Source organism: Suricata suricatta, chromosome 6 (genome assembly GCF_006229205.1).
Source record: "Suricata suricatta isolate VVHF042 chromosome 6, meerkat_22Aug2017_6uvM2_HiC, whole genome shotgun sequence".
NCBI lineage: Eukaryota > Metazoa > Chordata > Mammalia > Carnivora > Herpestidae > Suricata > Suricata suricatta.
In genome coordinates this window covers 136,770,817-136,796,642 of record NC_043705.1, presented here as the reverse complement: position 1 = coordinate 136,796,642, position 25,826 = coordinate 136,770,817, and the positions used below count along the sequence as shown (strand labels likewise).

Sequence of the window (25,826 nt, the reverse complement as noted above, 5' to 3'; positions counted from 1 at the left end):
GCCAGCAGGCTGTCCCAGGAAGATCAGCAGCCGTGGTGACATCTGCCTCTTCTGTCCTGGGCCCGGGCTGCAGGCAACCCACTGACACTGTAGGCCCTGGGCAGGACAGCCTCCCAGAGGGGCCTGGAACGCACAGCCAGCCTCTCCTGGGTGTTTTTCTCCATCCCATAGGCCTGCACAGGCCACATCAGTTCTGTCCCGACCTTCCAGGCTGGCTTTAGCAGTTTCTGTTCCCACCTCTAAATGCCTCGTTCTGACATTTCCCCCAGGCTGGCCCCGAATAAGGTGAATTTGTGTGTAGGGGCCCACAAAGCAGAGGCTGCCCCAGTGGCCCAGCGCATACCCAAGTTCAAACCTAAGTGAGCCTGCACTTACAGGAAACACCTGTCAAGGGACCTAACGCCCACCAGTCAGTCCTCCCGCTCCGCTCGAGCTGACTCACCTTAGCCTGGAAAACAGGACCTGCCGGCCCGATACGAAAATCCCCCGCCTCCTAGCCAATCATGCCCTGCTTCGTCCTCTAATGCTCCCTACGCTCTTGCTTTGCCCCGAGTCCTCTGGGAACAGTGCTCCCTGCTTGTGAGGCACTCACTCCCCATCCACCCATCCTCTTCGCCTTGAAGAAAGATCAGACTTGTTACTAAATTGCTTTCCTTTTGTCATCTGACGTCTTTTCACCTCCAGCCACAGCCCTGGTTGGACCTGAGCCAGAGAAGGGTGCGGCCCAAGGCTGGCCTGGTGGAGGCGGCCCCTTCCTGGGGGTTTCAAGGACCCTCCGCCACCCCCTGCACAGGGCCAGGCTGGCATGCGTTTCACACGCCGACACTTCCGAACGTCTTCTATTTTAACACTCAGCTCTCCAACCTGCTATCCCCCCATGGTTTTATGGAGTCACTATTTATAAATTATTGATAAATAATTGTCCCAACACATTTGCTTTTGTTGAGGGTCATAGCAGTGAGGCTGAGGGAAGTGGCTTCGCGGTCCTGACTTAACTCGTATGCAATACGGAAGTTACTCCTGTCTGTCCTCTGAGTAGAGAGTCTCCTGACATGCTTTCCCCAGGGTTTCTATTTCTTTTTTTAATGTTTATTTATTTTTGAGAGAGAGAGAGACAAGAGTGTGAGCTGGAGGAGGGGCAGAGAGAGAGGGAGACACAGAATCTGAAGCAGGCTCCAGGTTCTGAGCTGTCAGCACAGAGCCTGATGTGGGGCTCGAACCCACAAACCATGAGATCATGACCTGAGCCGAAGTCAGACGCTTAACCGACTAAGCCACCCAGGCATCCCCAGAGTTCCCATTTCTTAGAGCGGCCTCATCTCTGAGAAGTTTGTTATGGGTGATGTGGAATGGGCTGCAGGATATATATATATTCAAGCGATTCACATGTCATTGTATGACCTCTATGCCTTCATTTATGGTAGTTCCTGTGTTTTACAAATCTTACAAACTTAGATTTTCGTGCGTCCTCAATTCTTAGCAGATAAAGCATCTGGAGCCGACAGCTGCCATATTCCTGTGCTCCGGCTAGTGGGCTCGCTCCCAGGCCTTTGGCCGGTTCTTCCTCTGCTCTGACCCTCCTCCCCAGAGGGGAGCCCCCAGGGCCGAGAGCGGGGCCCGGGCCTGGCTCAGTGGCCCCTCAGGCAACTCCCTCAGGTCTTCCTCCGTGCTCAGTGGCCCCTCAGGCAACTCCCTCACGTCTTCCTCCGTGCGATCCCACGAGCATGGGGTGTGGGTTTGCAGGGAACTGGGGTGCTTTGAGCTCATCCCTCCCTGTGCACACGTCCTGATGTCCTCACAGGCAGGGGGTCCCACCCCCAGGTGGTAGATTTGGAGAGACTTACCCTTAGCCCGGGGAGCTGGGGAGCTTCTCCTCACCCACCCGGCTGGGCACGAAAGAGTCCCGGGGGGTGGATTAGAGACCAAGCTCTACCTGTGATTACAAGTCCTGTGCCTCAGTCTCCCCATTTGTAAATGGGGATACTAATAGTGCTCACCAGATAGGGCTAGAGGAATGAAACAAGTCATCACATGGAAATCTCTAGAACATGGTCAGTGCTATTGCTAGTGTTTGTGGAAACACCAGAGGCTCAGCCCCGTAATTCTTAGCATCTGTTTAGGTTTCTACATGACACCCTGGAGTGGACTCTAACTGGAATAGATTCTCGTCGTTTCTCTTACAGGAGGGACCAGGTGAGTTGTTGGACGTAAAAGATGAAGGTCGCGTGATTACAGCCAGGTGTGGTGTGAAGTGTACACTTCATGTACGCACACACGTGTACGCGCAGTAAGCCCCTCCCACACTCACACTCTCATGCACACACTCACACACAGTCTCTCACACACACGCCTTCCTTGCAAAGGATCAGCACTTCGTTGGCTGATGCCTCGCAGGGTCTGTAATTTGTCTTCCAAGTTGTAAACGAAAGACAGAACCGCGGGTCTCCTCAGTCTCCATTAATTCAACACCCTGTTCTTCCAACAAGTGAAGTCCAGGGGGAAACACAAGGAAAACTACCGTGGTTTTCGCCCTCCTGTGTGACGGGCCCGGGGCCCCCGCGGGTTGGGGAGATTCCTGTGGGCAGTCTGGGTCCCCAATGCTGCTCATGTTATTTCTCTAGTAGAACGTGCCCCCAGTGTCAGACGTCCCGCCTTGGAAAGCCGGTAGGTTTGGGATCTCCCCTGTCCTGCTGGGTTTTTGAAACGCTTGTTTGCATTTCCCATGGCATGCTGAGAGCCAGACTCTTCTAGCAACTACAGCGCAGGGAAAAGCCAAACCCCAAGGTTCATAAGTGGTGTGTCGTTTATGGTGATTTTCCATTAACATAATGCGCTGAACTTGATGTCCCCCCAGGGGCTAATGTCAACAAAATACTTTATGTGGTTTTTATTTCTTGGCATTCGACATAAAAGGAAACCTCAGGGTTATGCTTCCCACTGGGGATATTGAAGGAACCCTCCTTACAGTTCCCGGCAACCCCAGGCCATGCTTGTCCCAAATGGGTGACAAGTCACTCACATTCCCTCTTGTCGCACTTCCAGAACTTACTTGGTTCAGTTCGGCTGCTCACTGTGTCCTTACATGTTTCTTCACTCCTCAAGATTACTTATGATAGGATACCCTGTCGTAACCCGATGGCTGGGGCCACTCGTCCCTGGCTATGAGCCGTACCTGTTTCATCCGCCCTGACCGGCAGGGCGGAGAATCGTCGCAGGTCCTTCTCCTGAGGGAGGGAGAGAAAAAGGGGACAGGAGAGGGAGACGCAAAGAGTAAAGACAGAACTCAAGGTTCTCCGATCAGGCGAAAGAGAGCGTTTATTCAAAGAACTGTTCTTTATATAGTCTTCAGGGGGGAAAACAAGGCAAGCTGACCTAGGCAGGCTACAGAGTCAAATGCATATCAAAGAAGCACCTCAGCAATCTAGGAGGATGGAGAACTAACACTGAATACGGTTTTGATCTTTTGTGTGCCTAGCTCAGCAAGACAGTCGCCAAAAGTTATTTTGACCAGGAAATGGCAATCTCCAGCCTCCAGATGCAAATCTTGTTTACTGGCTCACTCAACAGATAATCCTTGCCTGAGGCAGACTGAACTTGGCGGCCCGACAATACCCTTGAGGTCAACTAGCACCCAGGTGCACAATTACAAAGATGGCGGTCTTTTCAGAGGCAATACTAAATACTTCTGGAGTTTCTTGATGTGTCCTAAGACTCAAGGTCTACAGATTTTACTCTAGACACTGCAGCAGGGATCGATTATAGATCAGCATGGCTTCAGGCAAAACTCGGAAAATCTTCAGCTTAGAAAAAATGAGACAGGGACTAATTGCATTAAGAATATAATCTTTATAAAAATTATGTCAAAGTAATACGATATTATGGAAACTAGGAAAGAATCCCAGCCACAACCTAACCATTCTTGACATTTGGGTATTTATGACCTTTCACTATTTATTTATCATATGCATTTCTTATACAGATGGATTTACAGTTTGATGTCTGGTTTTCTTTTTCACCCTCAGCTGCTTCTACGTCCTTTAATGTGTTAATATTCATTTAAAAAATTAGAGTGATTGCTTATTGTACTACCTACTGAACATGCCTTAATTTGTTGCTCAAACTCTCTAGTTTTGGTCTTTGGGGGTTCTTTTGGTTGCCTCCTGTATCCTTTTGACACATCCGTATCTTTTTTTTTAAGCTTATCTATTTATTTTTAGTAATCTCTACACCCAACATGGGACTTGAACTCATGACCCTAAGATCAAGTGTCATGTGTTCCTCATAATGAGGCAGCCAGGTGCCCCAATTTTCTAGTACTTCTTTGCCTTCTGATATTTCAGGCTCATCTGTAGTTTCCGTGGCCCAGCCCTAGAATCGGCCATTCCTCTGAGGCCTCCTGGTGCCTTTTATCCAAGAGTCATATTTGGAAACAAAGATCTAGATGCTGGATTCATTGACTTTTATCTAATGATTTTTTTTCTGTTCTCAGTGATATTGATTTCTTCTCTTTATCATATCCTATGCAACAATCTTGGGAAACTGTCAGTATTTACTAAAATTGTATAAATTCATACCATATGTCTCAGCAATGTCATTTCTAGGAATTTACCCAATAGAAGTGCGTACATATGAAAGAATATCCACAGAGAGACTATATTGTACACTTGAAACTCACATAACACTGGATGTTAACATACTGGGATTAAATGTTTTTACTTAAAAGACTCAGGAAACTCTAAAGATCAAAATGAATATCCACAGAAATCATGTCTATAATTGCCAAAAGCTAGAGACAACCCACGTGCCTGCCATCCGGCAATAGAACGGGAAAACAAAGTGCTGTTTATTTCTACAGTGGCATCTACTCAGCAATAAAAAAAGAACAAACCACTGATGTGTGCAATGGCATCACTGAATCTTAACAACATTGTGCGGGTGAAAGACGCCACTCAAAAAAGTGTCTTCTGTATGAACTCATGAAAGATTTAAAGGAAGTCAGACTAATCCGTTGTCAGAAGACAGGATATGGGAATGACGGTCCGGCTGCGCAAGGAGCCTGAGGGCCACTTCTTGAGTTTGGTGACATTCTGTTTCCAGATTCGGGGGTGGCTTCATGGGTGCTCATTACTATTATTGTAATAACATTACAATATTGTATACTTAAGATTCATGCATTTTTGGAATGAATGTGATATTTTAATTAACAAGTTTATTTTTCAAAAATTGCTCCAGGTTGGCTCTTTCTCCCTCAAGGTCCGTATGTGGCCCAGACGGGAAACACACGTGTGAACTTTGTCCAGATGAACGCCAGCGTGTAAGCCACACCCTGCCAGGCCTCCTCTCCCCTCCTCTGTCGGAACCAGTAGATTAGAACTCTCATGGGCGGGAATCGGGTTCCAAGCAAACCCTCACAAATCCCCCTTGGTTCCCAGCACGCTCACCGTGCCTCTTCCCTGAGTGCAGGTCTGTTTAAGGATTTACGTGTGAGCGTGTTTCTTTTTGACTCTCACATGACCACCACAATGACAGCATTTCCGACACCTGACGGGTGGGTTTTCCCCACACCAACCAATCCCGCGACACTGGCTGGGTGTCCTACAGTCTGACGCTCTCTACCTGGACACAGCATCATGGTCCACAGGTTAGGCGCTCAGTCAAAACACCACCCCCACTTCAGGTGCCAATCGCTGGTTACCCACAACTTCTGTCCATCTTGGCTACAAAGCAGAGGTTCCCATGACGTCCTCTGCCTCAGATTCTATCATTTGCTAGAACAGCTCACAGTACTCAAGGAAACATTTGTGTGGGAAACATATGAAAGCATAACGATGAAAAGCCAGATGAAGAAATGGGGTGAGGTCTGGGAGGGTCCTGAGTACAGCCCCTCTGTCTCTGTGGAGTTGGGGACATCACCTCCTACTGTGAATGTGTTCACCAAACTAGAAGCCCCCTTAACTCCAAACTCTTGGGATTTTTCTGGAGGCATCCTCACATAGGCCTGACCACCATTTCCACCATTTCCACCCCCTCTCTTCTCTCTAGAGAATAGAGCACAAGGCTGAAAATTCCAAGCGTCTAATCACCGTCTTCCTGGCAACCAGCCCCCACCCAGGATCCCACCAGAATCTGGTCACCAGAACGGAAGAGCATCCCACCGCCCAGGAGGTTCCGAAGGATTTAGTATCTGCTGTCGAGAACTAGGTACAGAGTGGGGCACCTGGCAGGCTCAGTCGGTAGAGCATGCAACTCTTGATCTTGGGATTGTGAGTTCAAGCCCCATGTCGGGTACAGAGATACCTTACAAAAATATAAATAAATAAATAAATAAATAAATAAATAAATAAATAAATAAAAGAGCCTGGTACAAAGACCAAATATTAGATAGAACAAAAGATGCTATTAGTGCCCTTATCACATGGGAAATTATGCAGGATTCAGGAGCTCTGTGCCAGGAACCAGGGGCAGAGACCAATACACATATTTTTTATTATCCCACAGGATCCAAGAATCATGAGCCAGTTCTCAGAGATTTCCTTAGAAAATCTGCCCTCGATATCACCGCATTCATTCTGGTATCTGGTGTTTATTTATCTGGGCTTCTCTGCTGGAAATTCTAGAATAATCCCCCTAACACCCAGCTTTGTCCACATCTAACATCCTATCGTTCAGAGCCCAGTGTTTCTTTATGATAATGTTTCAATGGATTTTTTATGAAGAACACATCAACACACACAATGGATGGGTGGAGAACATCTGAACCCAGAACCTAAAATTAAATTATAGATATATTTTCTGGAGACGTCTGTATAGACATCTCTCTTTCTTTTTAAAAATGTTTTGTTTATTTTTGAGAGAGAGAGAGAGAGAGAGACAGAGTGCAAGCAGGGGAGGGGCAGAGGGAGAAAGGGAAACAGAGGGTGAGCAGGGCAGCAGCAGAGAGGGAGACACAGAATCTGAGGCAGACTCCAGGCTCTGAGCTGTCGGCACAGAGCCCGACGTGGGCTCGAACCCATGAACCACGAGATCATGACCTGAGCCGAAGTCAGATGCTTAACTGACGGAGCCACCCAGGTGCCCCCACAGTGGACATCTCTTGTTTTGTTTCTCCAATCTGGCGACAGAACTCTCCATTCCTAATGGAAACAGACTCCGTACAACGGCTCTGCCTTCTTCTCCACCTGGATGTCAGGTGGGCAGGTGACCACTTCCAAGCCAATGAGACTATTCCGTCCTTGCACCACAGGAGGAGGGTGTAAAGCAAGCCAGGCCTGCATCTTCAGGGGACTTTTTGCACCAAGGACGGCTGTCTCTTTCCATGCAGTTGCAAGGCAGGGGGAAGGAAGTCAGGAGCATTACCAAGGAGAACTCCCAACTCTCTGAAACCTGAGGCCAAGAAGAGAGACATGTGGAGATGAGAAACAGAAAGAGGAAGTGAAGGAGAGATTTAGAGAGAGAGAAAGAATGATGTTGGTGTGGTTTAGACACCACACCCTGCCATGTCTAAAGCCGGAAGTCCCTACACGTGTTAGAAACACTAGCCATGGATTCCCTTATCTCTTTATAGTGTTACAGAATCTGGTCTGGATCACCGGGCGGAAGAACCAAGCGGCACTTGGAGATCAAGGAAGGGAGAGGTTTATTTTACAGCGGTGGGCTCAGAGGAGCTCATTCTCCAGAGGTCTGAGCCCCCAGCATCAGCAGAGGGAACATTTCATATAGCCTGTTACTTCCGCATTGTTTCCTGTTAGTCCTGTCGGCCGTCTTAGGACAGATTTTCCCTATCAGTAGGAGTCAGTTATGTCTCTGTCATTCACAGCTACGAGCCCTGACTAGTTCGTGCACACGCAATTACTCGCACAGATTATTCATTCAGTGGGTCCGTTATAAACCAGACCAAAGGTTGATGGCAACCAGCGTGCCCGGAAAAAGACTCCTTTAGTCCATTCTCTACTTTCTTCTCCAATGCCCCTAACACCTGTAGGGAAATTGGGCATTTCCGTATCACACGCTGGGTAACATCTATCAGCATCCTCTCAACAGCAAGGGCACAGGGCATGGCCAAGGATGTCAACCTTCATTGCCACATGCTTAGTGGACTAGAATATCATATAACATTTCAGATGTACTTTGCCCAACACAAATGAGTCATGGGGTCGTACTTAAACTACAGACGAACACTCTAGGTACGCTTTCTCATAGGCAGGAATTTTATGGTCTGCCCTCTCCTGTGGACACTTTATGGCATAATAGCAATGCCAGTTCGGCTAATGCCAGTCAACACAACTTCCCTTCAGCTTGTCCAGGCCCTGAAAGCTAGGTGGGGACACTTGAAAAGCTCCTAACAATGTCTGGGAGCCCCTCCTGGTATTGTAAGTGCTTACCAAAAGGCAGCCCCTCAGAGAGGAAATTCAACAATGTTACATAATTACTTACCAATTTTCTTCTGGTGGGTCACGTGCCAGGAGGGAGGGGTGGGGAATGTCCCAGAGATCCTGGAGAGACAGCTTGCCCTGACCACAGGAATAAACCAGAGACTTGTGGGGAGGGTGGGGGGCATGGTGCAGAGCAGGGTGAGGTCAGAGTGAGGATTCTTTACTATCTATGAGTTTTTGAAGCTTCACACAAAAGCTGCTTTTGATCATGGGCTGAAAGGGAAAGATCTAGATTAAATGACTCCCCTCCTCATTTAAGCTAGTATTCCACTCCTTCTTCTGGGACTCAGGTTACCGAGGGGTCCCTGGGGCTGAACCTTCTGGGTTGGGGTGCGGGGAGCCATAGTATCCCATTGTTATCGAGAGAGGTCCGAAGGACTGATGGCCTGATCTCCCACCCGAGCTGCCCACCAAGCTTTCCTGGGTGCACGAGAGAAAGACAGAGAAGCAGCTCAAGGCTCCAGTCTCTCCTTGCTGACGTCTCCCACAGCAACTGGAAACCCAAGAACGTTTCCGTTATTGTGATATAATGAGGAAGCTGTGCATAAAATGCCTACTGAAGAATTTTCCTCTAGTTCCCTGGGTTGTGTCTCCTTCTCCTCCTCTTCCTCTTCCTCCCCTGGCTCCACCTTCTCCCCCTCTTCCTGGCAGCCTTTCCTCCAGGAGGAAAAAGCTTTGAGGCCAAAATAGGGACGTTTCAACAGACAGGGTGGAGAAGGAAAGAAATTCACTTGGGATCAGAATCCCATGGGCATGAGGACGAGTAGCAACACCAAGGCAGGTGAGAAAAGTCGCGCAGGAAATCGCCGAGCAGAAAGCTGGAGGAAGTTCCCAGCTTCCCCAGGCGCAGCCTGGAGCAGAGGAGACGGGAGAATATGGAGAACAGAGACCCTTTAGTGCCTGCAGCTTCCCTGAACCCGCCATCTTGAAAGAGAAAAGGGAAAGAGAACCCCTTTGAAGAAACAGCCCTGGTGGAAACCAGACCTTCGGATCAACTTAGCATTTACCTCCAAGGAGAGTGAATTAGCCCCAAAGAGAGCCCCTCCGCGGACAGCTGCCTGTTACAATGTTAAGGATGCAAAGGAAAGAAAAATCTCCAAGCTTATAGGACAGAGGAACACATACTGTATGATACATGCTTCTCTTGTCTTTGGCTGCTGACATGTTTTAAAAGACTTTGCTTCAGAGCAAACCAGTTAGAGCCAAAGATGTGCCTGGTGTGGTGAGCTCAGTTCCTCTCTGGTTTCCTGCGGGCGCTGCCGGTTGAGACTCTAGAAGTGGGCACTCCTCCCCGGCTCAGTGGGCACTCCTCCCTGGCTATAAAACCAGCGCCAGGCTCTTCATCTGCGTGCTGTGTTTTTAGTGGGGGGCAATTAGGGCTCTTTCCTGCCCCACCCACCCCCCTGTTCTGTTTGCCCAAGCTGCTCTGGGGGCAAAGGGCAGATGGTTGGGGCCAGAGCGACAGCTTCTCAGCCAGCAGGGCCGACGAAGGTGACCTAGCTGCAAGGGGAATCCGGGACGGCTGCGTACAGATTTTCTAGCCACAGTGTCTGCGAGGACATCAAGCATTTCGGGAGCCTCATCGCCTCAAACCTGGAGGATGGAGACCAGAGCCCCCCCCTCACTGCCCTAGTATTTGGTCTTAAACTTAAGTCAGTTCCTTTAGATCTAACAGCAATATCTAACCTATTGACAGTCAGGAAAATCTTCAAAATGTAAATACAGGACTGGCGATAGCAAAAATAGCTATCATTCACTGGTGATTGTCACATGCCTGGCCTGGGCTTCCGGCTTCACTAAGTTAACCTCCAACAATGCTTTGAGTAGGCACCACTGTTTTGCTCATTTTGTGGGGTGATAAACTGAGGCAATCAAGAGCTTGAGTCACCCAGGCAAGGTCTGCTAGCTACTGATGGTAGAGTCAGGCTTTGAACCAAGGTGCGTTGGTTCCAAAGCCTACCTCTCTTCTCCGTGACATTACTGCAGTTTGTATGAGAACATGGTTCTATCAGCCACACCTTGTCCCATCACATCATGTGATTACAGCCACATTACTGGAGGCCACATGTCACGCCAGCTTCCAACCCTCCACGTGCACCACCCCATTCCATCCTGCTAACATGCCAGCAAGACACGTACTCTTGTGATCCTACTGTTCCAGATGAGAGCGTGCGACTCAAGAAGACAAATCAGTGCTTTGCCCAAGGCGGCAGAGTGAGTCAGGGCGAAAACAGGGTTCGCACTCAGAGACTGAGCCCTGGGTCTCAGGACCTACTGATGAAGCTAATATGGTATCCTTGAATCGATACCTCCCCGATCAGCCTGTTTTATGAACTGATAAATGTATTTCCAAGACAGCCAACCTGGGGCGTGTGAATCCGATTTCTCGTCTTGGGCCCCAAGAATTCAAATGAGCTGCACACAGAGCAGACTCATCCCCTCAGGCCAAGAGGCACCACGCATAAAGCATTATCCCACATGACTCTGAAATGTATTGGAACTGAAGCAGGGACAGGGATGGCTAATGACCTTTCTAGTCGTCCTCTGATGAGGGCATTAGTGACATGCATCAGCCTCTGCTTTGTCCTATTCTAGCCAACCTGACTGACATCTTATTTGGATCACTAGGCCACACCATAGGTCCTAAAGGTAAAGAACTGTTGTTTGACTTGGTTTCAGACGTCACAGCCTCAGTTTCCCAGTGTGTAAAACGACATTACTTCCAGGGGCGCCTGGGTGGCTCAGTTGGTTAAGCATGTGACTCCTGATTTAGGCTCAGGTCATGATCTCACCATCATGGGATGGAACCAAATCACGAGATGAGCCCACAGCTGTGCTCCATGCTGAGCATGGGGCTTGCTTGGGATTCTTTCTCACATTCTCTCTCTACCCCTCCCTCATACTCACTCGAGCGCACGCTCTCTCTCTCTCTCTCTCTCTCTCAAAGTAAATAAATGAACATAAAAAATAGTTTAAAATGAGATTTCATCCAGCGACCCTGTACGCCGGCATTCCATGTTTCCAGTGTGTGTCGCCGGTAACTCCCCATAAGGACTCCTTTTGGATGTGACAGAACCAGGGGACAGTTTCGTGGGGCTGTCAGTTGCTGGTCGGCTGCAGAGAGTGTTTGTCCGGTGCCAGTGACAGTCCCCACTGCTGCCTAACACACCACCCCAAAGTTGATTTGAAAGCTGCACCATTTTCTTCTGCACAGGGATTCTGTGAGCCCGAGTCTGGAAAAAGTCACAGCAGGGCCTTTCTCTGCACCATGACGATGAGGCCTCAGCTGAGGAGTGCCAACAGCTGCGGCCCGACGACAGCTCCAGGCCGGTTCCTCTGGGCACGTGGCGCAGGCAGGCGGCGGGGAAGACTGAGGCCTGCGGCCCAGGCGCTGGACTGCTTCCAGGGTGGCTGGGCCATCCGGCCAGGCGCCCCAGGAAGTCACAGCGCATCACTTCCGGAGCACTGAGGGGCATGCCGTCGACCGGGTCACAGGCCGCCCAGGTTCAAGAAGAGGGCTGGGACTTCTCACGGAAGGGTGGCCAGCGGCACTGAGGAGCGGCACCGGAGTGGGGGACGGTAGGTGGCCCCCCACTGGAAATCTGCCCTAATGGGCCCAGAACATAAAGAAAATCACAGGACCAACCTGCCTTAGAAGAAAACGAATGACCTCAGTTGTACCAAAACGAATGGATACGTAACCATAACATCTTTGCAGACGAGCTGGCTTTCCTGTATTCCCGCATCTGCTGGTTTCTCTGTGAAAGCTCACAAGGGTGGAGCAAGAGCCAGAGAAGGGCAGGTAAGGAAGCTCAACCATGGACTTGAAGCAATTGCAGAGAGACTGAGAAATCTCAGGCCGTGGTGTTAGTGGCAGAGAGCTCTGTGGATGGCCTGGAATATGCTCTCATGAGCCTGACTAGGATGGTTTGCAGAGGCTGCAGGACTGGAATGACAGAAGGGGAAAACGTGGGGGCTCAAGACAGGCTTGCTCCTGGCAATGGACTTCGCCAACTCACTCGTAAGCAGTGATAATTAATAGAAGCGAAACGCCCTTTTAAATATGGAATTATCTTAAGTCATTGTTACGCTCAAGTTATGTGTGTGTGTGTGTGTGTGTGTGTGTGTGTGTGTATAATTTAGGAAGATGCAGTTTTCTAGTTTTTGCCTGCCCATGCTTCCTTGCCCCTTCTCTGCTGCGCACTGGGAACTGTTAATCTCCTACCTGCTGGGGCTGATAAATGCAGAGCCCCCACCATCCCTCTTCCGGGCGCATGATTCAGGATGGCCTCTTGCAATGATACAGTTTCGGGAGAGTATGTGCATGTGTGCATGCGTGTGAGGGAGGGGGAGACCACACAATTCATTCTCTAGGATTTCCACAGCCACTGGAAAAATGAGACTCTTCTTTTGAGACTGTATGCTAAAGATCACATGAGGCTGGATCTGGAGACATAGACAGAGACAGACAGAGATAGAGGACAAGGACATGACATTGACTGAATATTGGGAAACAGTTATGCTTGCACCCAAAGCTATCCCTTGGACCTCCCAGTCAGTAGAGTGAAGAAATTCTCTTTTTAGCACACACTAGTTCTGACTAGCATTTTGTCATCACAACCACGAGGTCCGGACTTATAGATTAGAGTACAGATAACAGTGCATGATGTGGGTCCGCCTTTCTCATACAGATCTTTTGTCCTTGTATGGTCTCCTGGGTATGTGCTCCTCCCGAGTCCTTAGAGACGGAAATCTAGACCACAGCGTTCCCAAATTATCCCCCTCATGGTTCTGAAGTTCGGTCTGGGCAGAAGGGCAAGCAGCGATCCTCTCTGGGGGTTTATACACCTCAGGAATATTCTCCTGGCCTCCAGGTGGAACCGAGAGCACCACAAATGCCCCACACGTGGTTGGCAGGTCTTTGGAGGACAGAGATCAGAAAGGAAGGGTCAGGGAGTCAGTCTCAAGATTGCATGCAGCAAGGAAAGAAGGCCTCACACTATCGAGTTCCTGAAAAATGGAAACTTTCTTTGTTTTTCCCTGGCACCATTTCATGCACACATATTCGTGCACACACGGCTATTGTTTTTAAGATGTTTACAATTTTAAGTACTGAGATGTCAGCCCTGCCCTTGAATATGAGAAGCTAAAGGGCTTGGAGCCAGAGCCCGGGTCCTCCCAGCTCACGGGCTGCCTCCCCTTGCATCCCGCCATGGGGATAAAGACCTCTCCTTGCGTCATTCTGTTGCAGAAAGGTGGCTTTTAATGAAAACTCTTCTTTTCTTGTCTTTTCCTCCCTCTATATCATTTTCTCTGTATTCACAGAGACGTTTTTTCTTTTCTTTTTCAATGTTTATTTATTTGTTTTTGAGAGAAAGAGAGGCAGAGACAGGGGGAGACAGAGAATCCTAAGTAGGCTCCACGCCGACAGCAGAGAGACCTTTGCTGGGCTTGAACTCACAAACCATGAGATCATGACCTGAGCCGAAACCAAGAGTTGGATGCTTAACCAACTGAGTCACCCACTGGCCCCTGATTTTTTTCCTTTTTTAAAAAATATAATTTATTTATTTGTTTTCGAGAGGGGGTGGGCAGAGAGAGAGGGAGACGGAGGATCCGGAGCAGGTTCCATGCTGACACACAGCAACTTAGGTTTGAAGGGGCATATGTATTTTGTTTCTTGTGCTTATATGCTGCTTTATTTTACTGTAATAAGATAATTGACTTATTGATAATTGATAAGTGTAATGGCCATTACACTTCTGGTTTTCTCAGGGACTACTGATTAGGTCATGATTTCCCAAACACATACTGTTTGATATATATATACATTTTATATATGAGATATATATATATATTATTTATTTATTTATTTATTTTTAATGTAGGCTCTGCATCCAACCCGGGGCTTGCCTGAGATCGAGTTAGGTATTCTACCGACTGAGCCAGCCAGGCACCCCTGAAATTTATATTTTTAATAAAGAATGCTTACATATATTCACTATATATATGTAAAACAGTAGTACATATAGTTGTATGTAAATATACATTTTTTTCTGTTGTTAAAAAACAGATTCAACCAAGTAAATTTGAAAATCGAGTGTATTTTCATTCCATGAATCAGGCAGCATCTTATCTAGCAAGCAGTGGGAGCTCCAAAGGGCTACAGAAGGGGAAAGGTAGGACAAGGAAGTCAGAAACAGAAGAAAAAGGATTATTTTGGGTGAGGTCACCTTCCTTTGGGGACAAAAGGGTCTTACTAAGTGGATTACTTCTCCCTTTGGGGGATGGAGAGGTCAGTGTGGCATATTAGCCTGTTGGTGCTGACCAGAAGATTCCTGACTGACCAGTTACAACTGCATTTCTGGGGGAGATTGAAACTGTAATTAGGTTAGGCATTAAGCCCCCGTTTCATGACATGACCCAACATACGTGACGCCATTTTGGGTCTATGGCTTTCTTTTTAACACAATATGTGTATTTACTATACATTAAAAGCTTTTAACAACGGCAAAACTCCCAAGCTTCTTGCTCTAAAATTTTCGCTCTCATCCTAATGCTCCTGGTATTTCTTTCATATTTCTAAATATTATGCTTTTTCTGCTGTTTATCATTTTAGCCATTACTTCTGACTTCCTGTTACAATAGATGAAAATTTGTGTGTGTTGCTCTCTCCCACATTTTTATCTCCCCCCATTCTACCAATATGGTACTTCACAATTCTTTTGACCTTACTATGACTCTGTCGGTACCGTTCATTGCTGAGCCAAGGAGTGTGTAGCATATGTTTCCCTTCCTGTACAGCTGTTTGTTCTTCCTGGAGTTCATTGCCTTATTTTGTTCACTTGCTTGGTTTTCTACCTACCATACATACTTTTTTTCCAAGTGTGTCATCAGCACTACTGGGTACCTACCATATTGTTTTCCAAATGCTCAGATGCCGTAATACATAACCAATCCCCGTTTTCTCCCTGGAGCCGTCCCTTCTGGAATCCTCTGGTTTCCTGTCCCCACTAAAATGATTGGTCTCTGGACTGGTTGCACAGCAGTCATCTAAGGACTTCCTTCAGCCACACTCCGTGGTGTTATCAAGGCTCTGTATCTCTTTCCATCGTCTGCGTTGTCCACGTGTCCCACATCATACGGGAAATGGTTATATGAAGCCACCCTTGCGGTAGACCCTAACAAATGAAAATACCCTCATACACCACCTCAAAATAAGTTTCTTTGCATATCGATTATTTTGAGCTAAAGACCTTTGAGAGTCAGAGGATGCAGGAAAAGCTCCAAAAATGGGGCACGAGTTGTCCTCTTGTAAAGGAAATGTACATTTATAAAGGGTATTTCTGTTTGTCAAAAGGTATCTCTCTCAAGTATCAGGAGGAGGTGGATCTCAACAACTCTTCCCAGTGAGGAAGGCACCAACTTAAATCTGGATAACAAACCTTACTGAACCACCATTTTCTGTCATACTTTTCCTGGTCACCTTTCTATAACTTGCCTCCTTTGCCCAGAAGTCCCAATCTCTTTTCCCTTTGTTGAGCCTTGGATGGTTTCTAAGCCAAATGCTAACCACCTCCTTGGGTTACTCATCACGGAGTGCTCCATGTGTGTTGGCAATACATAAATGACCCAAGGAATTTGATTGGCCACTCTTCATTGTCCATTTTCTTCCAAGGAGGGCTCTAAATTAGAGTTTGTGATAGAACCTAGGGTTCTAAAACCTTACCCTCTTGTCCAGGAAGACCTTATATTATAAAGGGTGCTCTGCCTTGGACCTAGATGTAGATCACAAAACAATAATAGAAAAGCAAAATAGAACCAGAAAGTAAATGGTCCAAAACAATAATTAAACATTGATTACATTTTACTGTGAGTGAGACATTTTTGAATATTTTATGTGGATTATCATATTTATTTCCATGAATTCTTTCTTATTCTCTGGTCCAATTTCAAAGCATCCTGTTATATCTCTGTGACTCAGTTTGCTCATTTGTAAAAGAGAGATAGTAATCTCACCTACTCAGTGAGGTTTTGGTGAGGATTAAATGGGATGATGAGAGGGGTGCCTGGGTGGCTCAGTCAGTTAAGCCTCTGGCTTTGGCTCAGGTCAGATCTCACGTTTGTGGGTTCGAGCCCCATGTCAGGCTCTGTGCTGACAGCTAGCTCAGAGCCTGGAGCCGGCTTCCGATTCTGTGATTCCTTCTCTCTCAGCCCCTCCCCCTCTCATGCTCTGTCTTCTCTGTATCAAAAATAAATAAAACATTAAAAAAATTAAATGGGATAATGAGCACAAAGCCCTGAGATAATATAATAATCTATATATTAATCAATCACTACATAGTACCAAGATTATTATTAGTTATTCTTCTTGTTAGTTTTCTCTATAGTGGGCATCTGTTCAGTTATCTTTCTCCATCTACCCTCTCTAACCCAAAAATGTGGTGCAGTGTTTTTTTTTGTTTTTGTTTTTGTTTTTTTTTTGCCTACTGGTATTTCTTTAATTTGATGTGTCTTTTTTAATTCCTCTGGTCACTTTAGGGTAGAAGCGACAACTCATGCACTCAGGCAATTTGCCACTGTTAACTGTCATCTTCCAGTGTTTGGCTTTTGGTAATTTAAATGTTTTTCTTTCTTTTTAATCTTGTCCTATTCAAGCCATGACATTTCTCAAAGGCTTACAATTAATTACGTGAGCTTTCTCTTCCTTGTCAAATAAAGCGTGAATAATCAAACGTAAAATTCCCAGCATAGTGTCTGGAACAGAGGAAGGGCTGAATGAAGATTAGCCACACTTCCTTCCTTATTTTATCCTCTGTATCTGAATACATCTCGTGATTTCTGGCTCTAGGTACCCATAAAGAAGCTCCATTCTGAACTGGGCAGGATGGTAGAAGCAGGCACCTCCCCTCACTTTGTGAGCAGGTAGAATTTTGGCAGGGTTTACCCTGTGGGCAGAGACAGCTGGTGGAGCTGTGTGTGAGGGTCTTCTGGCACGTGGTGCAGCTTTAAATGGTGAGTGAAGATTGTAAGGGCATGAGTGAACCAAAGGATTCTTTGTTGGGGGTTGTCCAAAAATGGATGGATCATATCAACAATGAGCGACCAAGATCTCTTGCCATTGGCTCGTTCATTCATTATGCAAATTTTCACTGAGTGATTGCAATGTGCCAGGAGCTGGGGATTCCACAGTGCACAAGACAGGTGACGCCCATGCTTCCTTGTGAGGCCTGGTCTGCTGGTGTCGGGGAAAACAGCCTTGCCTACCACTGGGAGTTATTTTAGCACCGTATGCATGTTACACCAACTTAATAGCTCTTCCTAACTCCCTTCTCTATTGCCATCTGTCCCTTCAGCTCTCCACCTGTCACAGCATAGAGACTGAGAAAGCCAAATCGTGTTTCCCCAGCTTCCCCTGCATTCGGGGTCATTAGCTGCTTGACATCATTTTCTGCAATGTCCTTGAGGAGTTGTCTGCTGGGGGCTTCTGGGAGGGATAATGTAGCCGGTGCTGCTTCTTCCCCTTCTTCCTGCCCTGAATTTGAACACAATGCTTAGAGCCTCAACAGCTTTCATGTCGGAAGGACCACGAGAGTCACGGGGATGAGAAGCGGAACCAGGACAACAATGTCTGCCTCTAGACTTCCTGTGACCTGACACTCTTACTCATTTTAGCCACTATAATTTAAGTTTGTCATTAGTCATAGCTGGAAACATTCTTAACTGACGCACCAAGATAGCAATCGACGTAACCCCTTTACTTTTCCTTTCCTTCTAAAAATAAAATTTCACAAATGTTCCGCATGGAATATTCCCTTATAAATTTAAATCGCCATTGGCTGGTCATCACTTAATATTTTTGACATAAACTTCTCCCACTTAGGGATTTTTATGGAGTAGAAAAACAATCTGGCAGCAAAAAGTCCTATAAAGTTCTGTCGGCTTCAAGTTCAGATTCCAAAATAGGGCTTGACAATTCCGAGAACTGCCACATGGCCACTTTCGTGAGCAGAGGCGTGGGGGTGCTGCCTCCAGCATGGGATGGGAACGCAGGAAGTCTCCTCTAAGCATCTTGGTCAAAGGGAAGAACACAAATGCCCGCATCGTCATCAACTCCCAACCCCACGAGGTCTGCTGACAAACCATGCCAGACCTTGCAGGATTATCTTTCCTAATGGAAACTCAACTCGGAAGGCCACAGAAACTCAAAGTGCAGCAAAAGCTAGTGTGATGACAGAAATCCCAATATTAGAGACAGGGGAGTCAGTGAATTTTGTCCCACAGGCCAAATATGGCCTAGCGCTGGTCCTTGGAATGCTGTGCATTGAGGGCACCTTTTCCATTTATAAATGGTTGAAAGCAATTGAAAGAAGCATAATATTTTGTAACATGTGAACATTAGATAAAATTTGAATTTCAGAGTTCCTAAATAAAGTTTTATTGGAACACAGCCATGTTCATTCTTTACAAGTCATCTAGGGCTGCTCCCATGACCCAATGGCAGAGTTGAGCAGTTGCTATGAAGAGTCCGTGCCTCAAAAAACCTCAAATATTAGCTCTTTGGCCATTTACAGACAGTTTGCCTGTTACAGAATTTAGGGCCTGAGCAACAACCTATTCCACATGAAACATCAATAGTGTATTGAATCTCAACTTCATGGGGCGCCGGGTGGCTCAGTAGGTTAAGCATCTGAGTTGGGCTCAGGTCATGATCTCACGGCTCATGAGTTCCAGCCCGGCATCGGGCTCTGTGCTGACAGAGCCTGGAGCCTGCTTTGGATTTCCATCTCTCTCTGTCCCTCTCTCTTTCTCAAATATAAATAAACGGTAAAAACCCTTTTTCTTCAATAAAAGGGTCAAAACAAGGAGGAAAGATTCTCCATAACACAGAAAAGTCTTAGTTTCTTAAGGAATCATGGGTCAAAACAACATTTAAAAATTATACCAGTAATATGTAATTTTGGAAAATTTAGAAAACACCAAAAAGTACATAGATAATCTTATCACCCAGGATAACAACTATTAACATTTTGGGCTTCATCCAATATTTTTCTGTGAATAAATATTTTTTCCTACAAAACCAGCGGCAAACCCTATATTAGTATTATTTCACTTGCAACTGATAGGAAACTTATCTTAAATAGGCCTATGCTAAAAAAAAAAAAAAAAAAAGAGTAGGGGAGGAAGGGGCGTGTTTTGGCTCATGCAACCATAAGATACAGGAGTATTACTGCTTTGGGCATGGCTAAATCCAGAGCTTAATGTAACAGGGCTGTTTCTCCATCTCTTGTTTCCACTTCCTCCATCTCACTGTTGGGAGAGCTCTTCCCTCATGGTGACCAAAAGCCTGCGGACGTGTCACTGTGCTCCCCACGGGAGCGAAGAGCATTTCTTTCCCCCTGAAGAAACAAATGTAAGTTTTTCCAGTGTCATTCAATGTTTTTGACACCATGAGGGTTTTATTTTTTTAATTTACTGTCTGATACATAATCCTTTAGACACACCACACATTTTTTAACCAACCTGCTTGAGGAAATGCTCATCTCAGAACCACAATTATAGGATTAGATGGGGTCTGAGAAGTCATCCAGCACGTTCTATTCCTTTACAGGAAAGCAAACTGCGATGCAGAAAGGATAAGTGATTTCCCATTATCATTCCAGTAATCAATGGTAGGGAGCCAAATCTAGATAGTTCTAAGATTGACTCCCTCCTACCCGCTGCTCTCTCTCAGATCTCACCCCTGAAGCAAAATGTGAGGCTAGAAAAGCAGTTGCCTAGTGGAGCGGGCCTGCCCAGGTATCCTGAAAAATAAATGAGTCAGAGAGAAAGAACAATCTAATTTTCTTCCCTAGTCTTCAATTTGCTTCTAAAACTGGGGGGAGAGGGGGGCGAAGCCACAAAGGCTCCAGTTTGTAGTTCCTCTTTAACTAAATATAAAAAATATGCTTTGTTGGTTAATCACAGCTGCAAGGCCCAGTAAAACATCCAAAAGTTTTAGAGATTGTGGGCTCTCCATATATTTTTTACTTAATCCTCAAATTATACAGAGAACTTGTTTTTTCATTTGTATATTCGCATGGCAAGGCTCCTGTTGTCCCTGCAATGTTAAATAGCTTAGCAGGCATGAGGGAGGAAGTGCCATTGTAGGAAGGCAAATGTACAGACAAGGACATCCGAGTGCTCAGAGCCCGTTTGTAGAGGAAGAGAAGAATCTGTCTGCGGACTCAGGGAGTCTGGTGGTGCGGCGGCCAGCGGACGGTGAGCCACTGAAGACAGGCGTGCTTGCTACATCTGGGTCCTGCAAGCAGTGTCCACCGGACACAGATCTATGTCCCTGGCCTTGGGAGCATACAGTCAAGTGTGGAGAAAGATGAGGAGGTGGACAAGTGGCTTCCAGCACCCTAGCACTGTGGGAACAGCGGGAATGCACAGCCAGGCAGAGCCTGGTCGCTAACTCCTCTGGCCCGTGTGGAGTTGCTTCCCGAAGGAGGGCAGGCGGAGCAGAGCTGGGAAGGACCCCCGCAGTCAGCCAGGGGGTGGGAGAGAGAAAGCCTACCCTTGATCAAAGCCCAGTAGTGGTAAAGAAGCACAACTCTGCACACTGCCAACAGGACAGGTGTCTGGAATTTGGGGAAGAGGGAAGCCATCTAATTTGCTAAAAAAAAAAAAATAAGGAAATGCTGAGTTCTGGTCTGGACCTACACAAAATCGTGAAGTCCTTTTCCACACACACTGCCCCCTCATCTTTCAGTTCCCTTTGCGACTCTAAGCTGACCTCCTCTCTCCTGTTAGCCAGCTGGTAGGCGCTCTTGGCTCTCTCCATATCAACATCTGCCCTTAGAAAGATCCAAGGCTTATTGATACTAAGGTGCAGATGACTGATAGAACAGTGTTGTGATTTCATTGATTGGTATCATTTTTGCAGTGGTCAAAATCCCAGCCTAAGGAATACATTTCGAATTGCCCCCTTGGTTGGCAAAGGTCAGCCAGAGAGTGGAACTGCCTGCTGATTGATCTGGGGAATCAGAGGCTGTTCACCCCCCTCATACCCAGTTCGTGGAACGTGGGCTGCCCCACAGTGGGGGCTGTTCCAGGACAGAGCCTGGAGAGAGTAAGGTGGTGTTGGCCCTGTCTGGACCATATGCGTGACTGAACCGAATCAGGCCTTTTTATAAACTTTTAAGATTGGCGGTAGGTGTGGAGACCTAATCGCCCTGCAGCCGCCCAAGCCTCGTAAGTTAGTTGCCTTGCCTATTAAAAGTGGCACCTAGCAGTGTGATGTGGCCTTCCTTTTCCTCTGGCCTCTCCTGGCCTTCTGTGTCTGGGGCCAGTTTGGGAACTAACCGGAGGTCCCAGCGTGGACAGGGCCCTAGTGGGGGAGCCACAGGAGCGTCCAGCGTCCTCTGGACAGCTTCAGGCTCTCCTTCTGCTCCTGCCACGTTGGCACCTCTCTCAACGCCTCTCCTGGCTTCTCAGCCTGGTTAAGCGTCGTACCTTGGCTTCCCCATTCCTGCCTTGACCCTCTGATCTCTCCACACTGGTTGTGCAGTGACAGTGGGGCCTTGATTTCACACGAGTCTCTGTTCTTACAGCGTTTACTCGCCCTCGTGCTGTGCTGGGGGAAATGGGGGGTCTCACAGGGCCGGGAGTGGTACTCGGCAGGCAGACCGTGTTTCTAGGCTCAGCTCATTTCAGAAGAAGATCAGATATGGCTCTCAGGGCCTCATTGAGTTCCCGGGAAGTGATTTTTTTTAGGGGATACTTTCCATATGGACCTGGAGGCTGGGTTCAAATACCAAGTTGCCATTTACTAGCTGAATGACCTAGTGCTGGATACTTTAAACCCTCTGTGACTCAGTTCCTTTGCCTGTACTCTGGGAATAATAATAGTATATATCTCAAATAGGGAGGTGAATTAATTAATACATAAAGAGCACAAAACTTCATATGTGCTCCGTTATCACACATCCCTGTGTGTGATCTGCCATCTCATCATCCTTGTCTTCATCATCATCATCATCATCACAATCAACCTCTAGTCATGTCTTCACATTTCTTCTATTAAAAAAACTGATCTGGGCGCTTGGGTAGCTCAGTCAATTAAGTGTGGGACTCTTGATTTCGGCTTAGGTCATGATCTCATGATTTTGTGGGTTCAAGACCCACATCAGGCTCTGCACTGACAGCGCGGAGCCTGCTTGGAATTCTCTCTCTCTCTCTGTCTCTCTCTGTCTCTCTCTCTCTCCTTTCTCTCTGCTCTTCCCCACCCTCTCAAATAAATAAACTTAAAAAAAAAAAACTAGCTCTACTTGATTTTGGAATAAAAATTTTGTACTAATTCAGAAACTTCATGTAAATACAAAGCGAAGATGCTCAGATACAATGCAAGAGGGAAACAGACAGAGATAAGGGTTTCTCAGATTTTAATTTTTATGGATATCAACAATGGTGGCATTGCGTTTGCAAAGACAGGGAGTAGTCGATGAACTCAAGTGACATTTCTCCAAAGAAGATATCCCAATGTCTAATAAGCAGGTAGAAAGATATTCAGCATCCCTCATCATTTCACACCCATTGGAGGATGGCTATTATCAAAAAAATAGAAAATGACATGTTGGCAAGGATGTGAAGGAATTGGAATCCTACGCATTGTTGGTGGGAGCATTTTCTGCTGTGGAAAATAGTGTGGCTGTTCTTCAAAAAGTTAAGAATTATCATATGATTCAGCAGCAATTCTACTTCTAGGTTTACACCCAAAAGAGTTGAAGGCAGAAATTCAAAAACAGATTACTTACACACCTATGTTCATAGCAGCATTATTTACAGTAGCCAAAATGAGCAAGCAACCCAACTGTCCATTGATGAATGTATGGATAAACAAAGCGTGATCCATCTCTCTATCTACCTAAAATGAAATATATAATTCAGCCTTTAAAAGAAAAAAATTTTTTAAGTTTATTTATTTTGAGAAAAAGCACGCACGCGCGCAAGAGAGAGATCAAGCATGAGTGGCAGAGGGGTGGAGAGAGACGGAAAGAGAGAATCCCAAGCAGGCTCCACGCCATCAGCACAGAGCCCCATGCAGGGCTCAAACCCACAAACTGCAAGATCGTGGCCTGAGCAGAAACCAAGAGTCAGATGCTCAAACCCGACTGAGCCACCCAGGCACCCTTAAAACAAAGGAAATTCTGGCATGTGCTACAACATGGATGAACCGTAAAGACACTATTATGCTAAGTGAAATCAGCCAGTCACAAAAAGACAAATACTGTGTGATTCCACTTATATGAGGTTGCTAGTGTGGTCACATTCAGAAAGCAGGCAAAGACGGAAAGTAGAATGATGTTTGCTAGGGTCTGGGGTGAGGGAGGGGGAAGAATGGGGAGTTCTGGTTTAATATTTGTGGGGCGTATTTTTGTTAAGACAGTAGTAAATCACACATGGGTAGACCAGAAAGCCAAAATCTCTACCTGTAGTCACAGCCTTTATTTGGCTAATATGTCTATGGTGTCTATTATGTGCCAAGCATTACTCTAAGGGTTTTGGACATAGTTAACCACTTCATGCCTGTAGCAACCTCATGGGGAAGGTATTTCCAGGAGCCCCATTTTATAGGCGAGGAAACTGAGACACGGAAGTGTCCAATAATTGTCCACTATCACATGGCTGGCATGTAGTCAACCCAGGCAGCCTGGCTCCAAGGTCTAGGTCTAGGTGAGTACAGTGCCATTTTAAGAGGCCTCCCACTCAGCTTTTGGAGAACAGTGAACATTACGGCAAACCACAAAATCCTGACCGTGGATTATTTGAAAGGATTTTAGGCTGAGTCCGAACAGCTGTGTTCATAAATATTATCTTGTGGGAGGAGGGCAAGGTTACTGGCTAATTTGTTTTGTGGTTAAAGGACTTCAGTAAATTTTTTATTATACCACAAGAAATTAGTTCTGGTATTTTAAGCTTCTAGAACAGACAATTGTACTCATTGCTGCTCATAACCTTGTTTAGGTTATAATTAGGCACAGTAATTTTAAGCCATTTACTTTGTATGAGTAACATGGCTCAGAACACGCAAGTCATGGTCTATGCTGCAGAAAACTACGCCACTAAGTTAAAATTTAATTTGGAGAAAAGGTTGTTTGGTTGTTTTTTAAACATTCAGCAGAGTTTGGGAACATTTTTATTATCTTTTGTGGATCCTGGGTCACAGAATGATGGGTGTTTGATAGATCAGACCCCAGTTCAACATCTGCATTAGCATCTACTGAGCCTCCATTTCCTCATCTGCAAACTGGGCGTAGTTAACCTACCTTCTGGGAAGTGTGAGGATTAAGTGAAACAATATGCAAAATAATACATAAAAGGATCATCAACGTGCCTGGCCTGAGTAGGCTGTGAGTAAATGCTTCCCATTGTATTAACTGCCGTGGCTCTTAGAATTTGCCGGAATTCCCAAAGACCTGTGATCCTTTGCTGAGATTCAGAAACGGGGAAAGGGATTCAATTCTTCGACGTTACACTAAGTATACTTGAGCCACCTAAGATTCCAGAGTGTTTTCCACGTCTTTCTTTAGTTGCGGAGTTTGTTTCAAAAGGTGCCAAAACATGCCACAGGCAAATGTGTTTCTCTCTGGAATTGGAGAAAGAGGAAGTGTTCATCAGGACTTTCATTTGCTTCCTTTTTCTTCGGAAAAAGGGTCCCTCTGAATAGAAAACCAGGGGCAAAAGAACCTTGTTGTGAGCGCCTTTTTATTATTGAGCTGTTTTTTTCCTTTTGATAAACAATTTTATCAGAGAATTAATCTTGTCAATAACGCACGTATTCCGGCTCCTAAAGAACACTGTGACTTCTAAGCACAACCCCGTTCTGCTGACCTAGGGGAAAATAAATTTAAAAAAACAAAGTGCTCCATGTAGTGGAAGAGGTCCTGGGCCGGAGCCAAAGTCTGGATTCCAGTCTCGCCCTCCCATGGCCACGGCCCATCAGCGGGTTCTCGTCCCGGCCAGGGATGGGAATTCTGCACCCTCGCCGTGGAGAGGGAAAAGGCACCTGTCCCTCTCTCCCATCAGCCCACGCACCAGGTTTCTCTTAGTCCCACTCAGTGGGCTTTCGGTGTAAAGCGCCATGGAGGTGGCGCGATCCGTCCAGGTGGACTTCCCAGGGCGTCTCTGGAGGAGCAGCGCCGGGATCTCCGGAGCAGCTCCGCGCAGCACCGGGGCCCGAAGCAGCACACGGTAGACCCAGTCTGGGCGCGGAGGTCCCGCCCATCTCCGCCCGAGGCCCCGCCCACCTCCGCCGCGGCCTCCCATTGGCGGCCACGCGCGTCAGTCGGCCCCCGGGGGCTCCCGGGGCGGGAGCGCCGAACGCGGTCCCCACTCCGCGCCTCGCGAGCC

The 25,826-nt window shown here is 46.7% G+C and overlaps 1 protein-coding gene across 1 annotated transcript in view; it reads left to right on the top strand.

Annotated features, from left to right (window-relative positions):
• The window catches only part of OTULINL (OTU deubiquitinase with linear linkage specificity like), a 69,811-nt gene that overhangs the window by 15,254 nt on the left and 28,731 nt on the right, over nucleotides 1-25,826 (top strand). The window contains exon 2 of the mRNA XM_029941283.1: nucleotides 25,595-25,667. Within this exon, the coding sequence (XP_029797143.1) occupies nucleotides 25,595-25,667 (73 nt within the window). The remainder of the gene's footprint in view (nucleotides 1-25,594; nucleotides 25,668-25,826) is intronic.